The sequence below is a fragment of the Quercus lobata genome, chromosome 3 (genome assembly GCF_001633185.2).
Source record: "Quercus lobata isolate SW786 chromosome 3, ValleyOak3.0 Primary Assembly, whole genome shotgun sequence".
NCBI classification, from domain to species: Eukaryota; Viridiplantae; Streptophyta; class Magnoliopsida; order Fagales; family Fagaceae; genus Quercus; species Quercus lobata.
In genome coordinates, this window is record NC_044906.1 from 55091020 (window position 1) to 55102140 (window position 11121).

Sequence of the window (11121 nt, forward strand, 5' to 3'; positions counted from 1 at the left end):
TGTTTCAGTTGAGAGATAGGAAAAAGGATATTACAACAATTCCACTACAAATTTATGAATGTGTCAACGTTGTGATCAAAGAGATCCATTCCCAAAGAAAAAATTCTCAAATTCCATGCTCAAAAGCTTTAAGTAATTAATGATCCAAGCCTTTTGTGAAAGCCTCAAAAAAGATAAAATCATTGTAGCCAAAGCTATCAACGGAAATTCTTTTATTCGACTTTCTAAGTTCTAACATGAAAGAAAGTCAAGGAATCAGAATTCGAGATCCTTACATATTGGTGAAAAATAGGGCTGAAGTTATGAACACAAAGCATGAACCCTATAATTGCACTGTACTCAGTGCAGCAAAAACAATTCTGGTAGTAGATGAGTAAGGTACTATGCTACCTATACAATGCTACCTGCCAGTGGCATGTTAGCCAATCTTAACTCTAAACCAAAGGATCCATAGTATATGTAAGATGGTTCCCGAGCGCTTGGAACATGAACGATTCTGTCGATTCACTGTCTGACTTTCAAGGGGGCAGCTATTATTGGTTTGCATCATAATCTTGGCCTTCGTTCAAGAAATATCCCAATGGCAGTTACTCTTGGATGATCTCCTCAAGAATTCAGCCACCAACTTTGAGAATGAAGAGGACTTATCCTTGAGTAACTGAGCTGGGGAGTCATACTCTACAACATTGCCTGTATTAAGCAAAATATCAGCACTAATAAGCTCAAATCGTTCACAGTTGAATCTAATATTAAGTAATTCTATAGTGATAATTCATGTTTTTTGGATATTAATTCGTCTGAATCTTTTATAGTTAGTGAAATTAAATAGATAGTGGTACTAGTTTCTGTTCTTGTAAGCATTTGTGTGTGTGTGTGTGTGTGTCACAGGGTCAATTTTTCTTTTAAATTTTCTGCCTGTGATGGCACTAAGCCTCTGACTTAGTCTCAGCCAACACTCCACACACACACTGTAGGAACACTCAGAACAGAATTATCAAGGGAATTTACACACACACACAGAGTACACACAGTATTTATAAGGCACCAACTCCAACCTTTATTACTCAATATCAAGTACAAAGGAAGCCTGGAGAATACACACGAAATTCTCTAAGCAAAATTACACACTCTGTTGTTGACAGCCCCAACAACCTAGGATAAATATATAGAATTAACTGTCACAGGTAACTGCCCCTTGTCCAGGACTTGCTACCACATGTGGTCTGACTTAGTACACCTTCAACTGATGCTGTCTTGGCCTGCTTTCCACGTTTCCAGCCCCCTACATAGCAGGTCTGAACATCCACAAAGCCAAGAACTGCTTGGTAACTACCGATAACTGCTGCTGCACACTCTACACATGCCAGCCCATTACTCAACACATCATCATGGGGCTTCTGCCCATGCTCCAGCCTACATACAATTGTTCCATCACATTTTAGAAGGCTTGGCCCCCTGCCCAAGCCCTTCTCATCAGCATCACAGCCCACATAACATGCCCATATGCAGCACATCAAGTAACTGCCATTAGCCCACTTATACAAGTCCATGCATTCTGTTAGCACCAATCAGCTCAATGCCTTGCACAGCATATCATCATCACAGTAGCCTAGCACTGCCTTGCATCCAAGCCACCAAACCCACACACAAAGAAATCATCAGCCAAGCCACCACTGCCATGCACCATCCCATAGGGTCAACACCACTAGTTGTTGCCTAACATCAAAATTCGTCTCTACCCACTATGGCCCTCCTTTGCTATGGCCTTGGGGCATCATGTGGGGTAAGGTTCCTCCATATGCTGCCCCTCATCATGCTCATCAATCTGAATCTAGTAGGGAGATTGGGCTTGTCCCCCTAAAAGAGTAATTAGGAGCTTTATTAGATAGGTATGAGGAGCCATTGGTGTCTTGAGAAAACATTGAGCCATGTGACTGGCCTGATGTTGTCCAAGCACTCCAATTCCTCATGCTATTATCAGCAACTTGTAAAGCTCTTGGCAAACCACCCCCACCAGAAGAAGTCGATATCCTCGTCGATTGGGTATCCTCAAATGCCTTCACCTCTTTCTCAAGCTGCCACAATGTAGATACTTTCTCCCATCTCGCCTCTGATTCAGCAGCCCCTTTCCACTTCACTAAGTAGTAAGTTATCATATTTCTCCCTTTCGATAACCTGTCACCTTCTTATCAAGGATTTTGTCCACTTCTTTATCAAACTAAACCATGACAATAGACGGGGCACACCTTGCTTCATTCCTTGTAGGTTCTTCTGCATCCCCATGATAGGGCTTCAAGAAGCTAACATGAATTGTTGGGTGAATTTGCAACCTATCTAGTAGTTTCAATTTGTAAGCCACAACACCAACTCTTTTTACTATCTCAAATGGACCATCATACTTAGGAATTAAACCTTTGTGAATTGCCCCACTTCTGAACTTCCTCCAAATCTGCGATGTCAGTTTCAATAACACCTTATCTCCAACCTGGAACTCAAGAGGCCTCCTTCCTTTATCAACATACTTCTTCATTCTCCTTTGTGCTTTCAACAAACTGTCTTGTGCCTCCTGCATCAGCTCTTGCTTGTTGATGGCAAATCTGTACGCTGCAGGACATCTACCCCTTGAACGCTGTTTGGCAATCTTGTGAGGTGTGAGAGGCTACTGCCCCATTGCCAACTCGAAGGGGCTCATTCCAGTTGATGAAGACTTATGTAGATTGTAAGCAAACTGCGCAGAATCTAATAAGTCTAGCCAATTCTTCTGGCTGGCAATCACATAATGCCTCAAATAATCCTCTAACACAGCATTAATTCTTTCTGTTTGCCCATCTGTTTATGGGTGATTAACAATAGAAAACTTCAACTCTGAACCCATCAAACCAAATAGAACAGTCCAAAATTGACCAGTAAATCTAGAGTCTCGATCACTTACAATATCTTCTGGCAACCCAAAGCACTTCACCACATTTTTGTAGAACAAATCAGCAGCTACCTCTGTTGTACATGTACTCGGTGTAGCCATAAAAACAACATACTTTGAGAATCGATCAACCACCACGAATGCTGAACCCATTCCATTAACTTTTGGCAAACCAATAATAAAATCCATTGAAATCGAAATCCATGGACTTTCTGGTATGGGAAGAGGTTGTAGCAAACCTGCTTCCTTCTGAGTTAAGCCCTTGTCTTGTTGGCAAACTAGACAAGTCTTCACATACAACTTAATATCCAATTCCATTTTAGGCCAATAGTAAGAACAGGACAGTAAGACATACATCCTATTCTTACCCGAATGTCCTACCCATTGTGAATCATGAGTTTCCTTTAGCAACTCCCTACAGATCTTTCCACTTGGTACAAACAGCTTGTCACCCTTGGCATATAGTAACCCATCCTCTAGCCAATAACGCCTCACAAGGCCTGCAATTACGTCCTACACCAGCTTCTGATAGGTAGCATCTAGCTTAGCACTCTCCTTGATACTATCCATAAAATCTGACTCCACTCTAGTTAAGGCAGCCACATGCTCTTACACTTGTTTGCGACTAAGTGCATCTGCTACTTCATTGTGCTTGCCTGGTTTGTGCACCCACACAAAATCATATTCTTGCAGCAACTCCTACCACCTAGCTTGCTTGGGTGACAGCTTCTTTTGTGTGTTAAAGAAGGTATTAGCCACATTGTCTGTTTTCACCACGAACTTTGGCCCTAGCAGATACACACACCATGCCAACAAACAATGTACCATTGCAATCATCTCTTTTTCATGAACTCAACACTTCTGCTATACTTCATTTAACTTCCTGCTCTCATAGGCAACAAGATGTTTCTCTTGCACTAAAACACCACCAATTGCTTTGTCAGAAGCATCAATATGGACTTCAAGGGGTAACCCAAAATCTAGCAAACGCAGCACAGGCTCACTCGATAAAGCAACCTTCAGCTTGTCAAAAGCTTCTTGACATGCATCTGTCCACACCCATTTCTTGTCCTTCTTCAGAAAATCTATGAGAGGAGAAACCTTCTTGGAATATCCTTGGATAAACTTCCTGTAGTAGTTAGCCAATCCAAGGAAGGATCTCAATTCCATCACTTTACTTGGTGGAGGCCAATCAAGGATAGCCTGCACCTTCCCCTCATCCATCATCACCATACCCTTACTGACTCTATGCCCTAGAAACAAAATCTCTTGTTAGGCAAACTCATACTTCTCTTTCTTAACAAACAATTGATGTTCTCTCAATTTTGACAGCACCTTCCTAAGGTGTTACAAGTGATCCTCCAAGGATTCACTATATATTACTATATCATCTAAGTAAACCACAACAAAGCGATCCACATACTCATAAAAGACATCATTTATCAAATTACAGAATGTAGCAGGGGCATTCGTTAAACCAAAATGCATAACTAAAAACTCATAAGAACCATACCGCGTCACACAAGTAGTCTTAGGCTCATCTCCTTCAGCAATCCTCACTTGCCAATATCCTGATCTCAAGTCTAGCTTTGTGAAGTAAACGGCTCTGCTCAGTCTGTCAAAGAGGTCTTGAATCAAAGGAACTTGATACTTGTTCTTCACAGTCACTTTGTTCAAGGCTCTATAGTCCACACACATCCGTAATGAGCCATCGTGCTTCTTCTGGAACAGAACATGAGCACCATAAGGAGCCTTGGAGGGCTGAATGTAGCCTGCATCAAGCAGTTCTGTCAATTGCTTCCTCTTCTCAGCCAACTCCATTGGGAACATTTTGTATGGGGTCTTCAAAGGAGGCTTTGATCCAGGAACCAACTCAATTCTATGATCAACAGCACACCTTGGTGGAAAGGTCTTAGGCAGTTCTGGAGGCATCATATCAGCAAACTCCCCCAACAGTCCAGCCATAACATCTGGAACTTCAATATACTTGTCTTGCTTCATCTCGAACAATGCAACCAAGTAAGTCATCTCACCCTTCTTCAACCCATGTTCAACCTGCATGGTTGAAACCATTGGTTATTTCCCCTTGCTAGTCTTACTATTTCCTGCTGCACGCCTAACAGGAACATAGCATGGCTGCTTCTCATCAAGGATTAACAATACTCCAATGAAAGGCAGCAAGACAGCCTTTGCAACCACTAGAAATTCATCACCCAGAATTACATCAAAATCATCTAATTCCATGACTAGGAAATTCACCTTTCCTGTCCACTCGCCAACCTTAAACTTCACTCCATAAGCAATTCCCAACACAGGTTTTGCCTCTGAGTTTACTGCCTTGATCTTACTTGGACACTTGCTCACTTTCAGACCAAGTCGTTGGACCATCCGATCAGCAATAAAATTGTGGGTAGCACCATAATCAAGCATACCCTCAGCCCCATTCTCGTTCATCTCCACTTGAACATAAGACAAACCCCTAGAAGTACCTCCTGCATGTAGTGCATTCAGCAATTGCAAAGGGTTCACTTTGCTGGGAACTTCTTTATTGAATTGCCCACCACCATCTTTAGCAACCATGGCATTAAACTTCTCACGCTTTGGATAGTCTCTTGCACGATGAGGGCCTTTACAAATGAAGCAACCAACATTAAGCTTGGACTGTTCTTTGCTTGGTTGAGAGGTAGAACTCTCTCCCTTACTCTTGTTACCCCAATTCTTCTTCTGCTTATCCTTTTTCTTGTCATCCTTCTTCTGCTTGTCTTTACCTTTGTCCTTGGACTTGCGTTTTTCTTCATCCCCACTGGACTTATTGAACTTGTAGTCCACTAAGGCATCTGCAACAGACATAGCAGTAGGCAGATCACGCACTGCCTGCCTCTTTAACTCCATCTATGCCCAAGGCTGCAAGCCAGACATGAAATTGAACAGTTTGTCCTCCTTCAGCATGTTCTTGATATCCAGCATCAAAGAACTGAATGTCTTGACATATTCTCTCATTGTACCAGTCTGCTTCAATTTCTTCAAGGCGTCTCTTGCAACCCAGGCAGTGTTGGTAGGCAAGGAATGGTCCTTCATTTCTTTCTTTATGGCTTCCCACGAGTCAATTTTCCCTCTACCCGCATCTGCATCATCTTTGACACGGGTTCTCCACCATAACTTGGCATCCCCTGAAAGATACATGCTAGTATCGTCACCATCTCTTGACTAGGCACCCTGGCAGCCTTAAAATATTGCTCCATATCCCACAGGAAATTCTCCGAATCCTTGGAATTCCTAGCACCATTAAAGGGCTTCAGTTCAGGCACCTTCACTTTGGTGGCCACTTCCCCTTCCCTAGGCAGGCCAATCATTGCTCTCTTCAACAGAACAATTTTTGTTTCAAGTTGGTGTTGGGTCTCCATTGCCTTCTGGTTATGGGTGTCCAGTGCAGCAGCCAACTCTTCAACACGAGTCAACACCATAACCCTCTGTTCTGCAAGATCATTCCTCACCACAGTAGTTTCTGCAGAGACAGCATCCAATCTGTCACACACAGAAAGTTGTTCCCCCTCTCTAGGAACTTCGAGCATGTTATCCAAGACAGTCACCCTCGCCTTGGTGTCCAAAGACATTGCAACTGTGCTTTGATACCAATTGTCACATGATCAAAATTTTCTTTTAAATTTTATGCCTGTTATGGCACTAAGCCCCTGACTTAATCTCAGCCAACACAAGGAATACTCGGAACAGAATTATCAAGTGAATTCACACACACACACACACACAGCATACACAGTATTTACAGGGCACAAACCCCAACCTTTATTACTCAATATCAAGTACAAAGGAAGCCTAAAGAATACACACGAAATTCTCTAAGCAAAATTACACACTCTGCCGTTAACAGCCCCAGCAGCCTAGGATAAATATATAGAATTAATTGTCATAGCAGTTACTGCCAAGTAACTGCCCCTTGTCCAGGACTTGCTGCCACATGTTGTCTGACTTAGGACACCTTCAACTGATGCTGTCTTGGCCTGCTTTCCATGTTTCCAGCCCCTACACAACAGGTTTGAACATCTACAAAGCCAAGAACTGCTTGTTAACTGCCGATAGCTGCTGCTGCACACTCTGCACATGCCAGCCCATTACTCAGCGCATCATCATGGGGCTTCTACCCATGCTCCAGCAGCCCACACACAAAGTTCCATAACGTTTTAGAAGGCTTGGCCCCTTGCCCAAGCCCTTCTCATTAGCATCACAACCCACATAATATGCCCATATGCAGCACATCAAGTAACTGCCATCAACCCACTCATACAAGTCCATATATTCTGCTAGCACCAATCAGCCCAATGCCTTGCACAACATACATCATCACAGTAGCCCAGCACTGCCTTGCATCCAAGCCACGAAGCCCACAAACAAAGTAACCATCAGCCAAGCCACCACTGCCATGCACCATCCCATAGGGTCAGCACCACCAGCTGCTGCCCAACATCAAAATTCGTCTCTGCCCACCATGGCCCTCCTCTGCCATGGCCTTGGGGCATCATGTGGAGCAAGGTGCCTCCACATGCTGCCCCTCATCATGCTCATTAATTTGAATCCAGCAAGGAGAATGGGCTTGTCCCCCTCAAAGAGCAATTAGGAGCTTCACTAGATAAGCATGAGGAGCCATTGGTGTCTTGAGAAAACATTGAGCCATGTGAGGCCTATTGTTGTCCAAGCACTCCAATTCCTCATGCCATCATCAGCAACTTGTAAAGCTCCTAACAGTGTGTCATCTACTTGTATGCTTGCTATCAATAAAGTGAAAAACTAAATATTATGTCTTTAGAGACCAGAAATTGAGTTCTATCAATTTTTAAGATGGAATGAACTTTAAAGTTTACTGGATTTCCTAGATTTACCTTCATCAAGAACCAGAACCAATTCATTGTCAATAACAGTGGGTATACGATGAGCTACAGCAATGACCGTGCATCCCTTTGTCTCTTCTCTTATTGTTTCTTGAATTAAATTACCTGTTGCAGTTTCTATAGAAGCAGTAGCCTCATCCAACACTAAAATTCTTCTCTTCTTGAGGAGAACCTTGTCCAGGCAAACAAGCTGCCTCTGTCCAACACTCCAATTTTCCTTGTTTTGAAACTATGTAGCATCTCTTAGACGATAACTTGATTTTCTACTATCCATCTATCCGGTATAAAAGTTCACTGGCGGGGGATATGGGCTTGTGGAGGAGGGGTCTCAGCCTTGTCACCAATATTTTAGATATGATCTTATATATCATATTGCATATTTAGCAACGTTACTGACTCACTAGACAACATACATATGTATCCAATGTGCACAATCAGTCAGGCTTTGAAAGCAATATGCTATAGTCTTGGGGATATATACTGTGTTTGAAACAAATTCCTAGCTTCCTAGGACCTAGTCCTAGGTTTCAGTTCGAGGAGTATAAATCTTATAGTAAGATAGCTAGGCCGATTAAACTTCTTATGCTATAAGATTGCCCATTGACCAATGTGCTAAGTTTTTTCACTACTAGTCAAGACCGGGTTTTACAGTATAAGCTTCTCTCAAATTTTTTCCCATTTTATAGCTATACCCAACTTTCGCAGCAGTTGGTGTAGCTGTTGGCATTTGTGGCATGCAGCTTGTAAGGAACATCTGCACCAACCCTGAAGTGAGGTAATCTATTTTATGCTACCTTGATTCCAAGTCTATTATGATTTTTTCTGCTACTTAAGCTTAAAGTGAACTGCCAATCTGAGTATGTGAGACGTGTGAATTTTGGTAATTGATTGGAAAGCCTCACTCCAGCATCTTATAGTGTTATAGTTATTCAAGTCTTCTGTTTCTGTCCATGCGAATCAATCATGTTATAAGATCTTTGCTAATATTTAAACCAAAAACAAGCTTCTGTCTTAATACTCAAGTCTGTAAGGTTGAATTTATTCAACCATCTAATTGGCTTTATTCCATGCCAAATTTGCTTGTAATTCAGCATTTAATAACCCTGTATTTAGGTGGGTTTGATGTAAGGGTAGTGAGTGAGAGAGAGTGAAGATTGCTCAAGAGTGTGCAAGAAAACAGAGACTCGCGGTTGGGACTCGCGGGTGACTTGCGGCTGCAAGCCGCCAGAAGCAGCACACGTGCCAAGCATGCTGGAAGGTGAACAGTCATGCAAGTTGGAGCACTACAGGACAAAACAGGACAACTGGCCATACGGTTATCTCACAACTGGATCTCGCGACTTAGTCAAGCCGCGAGGTCAAGCCGCGAGCCACCTCTGTTTTGTAAAACCTGACGTTTCACATTCCTCTTCCACTCCAGTATAAATACCCCTTTTACCCACAATTGTGAGAGAGCTTCCAGAGAGAATTTTGAGAGAGAAACCCTAAAGAAAAACCAGATTGATACACCCACAATCTATACATTAGAGTCTCTTCAAATTCCTCAACTCTCTTCCTCTCCATTGTCAAATCCTTGAGAGGCATTATACCAAACCTGGTTCTCACCATCATCATCACTGTGAGAAAGCTGTTTGGATTTCTGGAAAGCAGTTAGGAAGGAACCAATCTTCATTGGTTGATGCTACGGTCTAGTAGCGGAATCCGGAAAGTTAGAAAAGAAAAAGGTTCGGCGCAACCTCGTTGGAGCAAGAAGCTTCGAGGGCTTAGGTGCACTGGGTAGATTAGGCTTGGAGGGTCTATTGCTGTCCATGTATCCCAACTGTATTTTCTAGTGGATTGTTTACCGCTTGGAGGGCGGCAGAGAGGTTTTACGCCAAGGGCTTCGGTTTCCTCTTCGATAACACATCGCGTGTTGTCTTTGTGTTTGCATCTTCCTTCCTCTCTATCTTTGCCTTTTATTATCTGCTGTGGATTATATTTTGTTTTGGCTTAGATAGTTTTTACCAATTCCATATTTTAGCATATGTTAAGTTTCCGCACACTAGTTGTTTGACATATTGCTTGAATTGGTTAAGTTGTATTTTGGGGGTCTAAACGTTCAAAGATGTTTATACACGTTTTTGAACTTTCAATTGGTATCTGAGCGGGTACACTGCTAGTGGTTTCATTACCATTGTGTGATCCTTGACTCCCTTTTGAGATGGATAGGTCTCAATCCCTAAATGCACCTCCATATTTTGATGGTAGTAATTATACTTTTTGGAAGGTTCGCATGAGAGCTTTTTTGTGTTCTATTGATGAATCTGTTTGGGATGCTGTTGAGATTGGTTGGACCAGACCTGAGGCAGCCAAATCCACTTGGGATAAGGCAGCACTTGCTGCATCTAATGCTAACAGTAAAGCACTCAATGCTATTTTCTGTGGTGTGTCTCCAGATGAATTTCACAGGATTTCTCATATTACCGTTGCCAAAGAAGCATGGGAGATTTTGGAAACCACCTATGAAGGCACGAAGAAAGTGAAAGACACCAAGTTACAAATGCTGACCACTCGGTTTGAGGAGCTCAAAATGAGTGAGGATGAGTCTTTTGACTCTTTCTATGGGAAGCTAAATGAGGTGGTTGTCAGTAAGTTCAACTTGGGGGAGAAAACGGAGGATTCAAAGATTGTAAGGAAGATCCTTCGATCATTGCCGGAAAGTTTTCGTGCTAAAGTGACAGCAATTGAAGAGAGCAAGGACCTTGATGACATCAAAGTACAGGAGCTGGTTGGTTCTCTGCAGACTTATGAGATGTCGCTGCCCAATCAACGGAAGAGTAAATCTCTTGCTCTAAAGACCATTAATGAGAAGGTGGAAGATCAAGACTCATCGGGAGAAGATGTGGTTGACAAAGATGTTGCATACCTTGTCAAAAATTTCAGAAAGTTCTTGAAATTCAAAAATAATGGCAAATTTGATGATAAAAGAAAATTCCAAAGTTCTGGAAGGGAGAAAAGGGAATTCAAAAAGAAAGATGGAAAAGAATCCCAACCCACACAAGGTGTCACTTGTTTCGAATGTAACGGGCATGGACACTTTAAGAAGGAATGTCCGAATTATTTGAAATCGAAAGGTAAAGTGTATGCCACGACTTTGAGTGACTCGGATTCGTCTGACTCAGAATCTGAAGAGAGCTGTGATGGAGAGGGGAACTATTCGGCTTTTATGACTATTGCTCATGTTGAGTCTTCAGATGAGTTGAATCTGCTTGTACGAGACCTTGGAGAACATAGTGATGATGAATCACTAGGAATTGT

At 42.4% G+C, this 11121-nt stretch overlaps 1 protein-coding gene across 1 annotated transcript; it reads right to left on the reverse strand.

The window, feature by feature from the left end:
• Positions 1 to 462: 462 nt before the first annotated feature.
• Positions 463 to 8551, reverse strand: LOC115981089 (ABC transporter C family member 3-like). The gene is made up of 3 exons (XM_031103276.1): positions 8474 to 8551; positions 7816 to 8020; positions 463 to 690 (listed from the first exon to the last, which is right to left on the reverse strand). Exons 1-3 carry the CDS (start codon positions 8549 to 8551, stop codon positions 566 to 568), a joined length of 408 nt encoding a protein of 135 aa, XP_030959136.1. The 3' UTR covers positions 463 to 565.
• Between the last annotated feature and the right edge of the window lie 2570 nt (positions 8552 to 11121).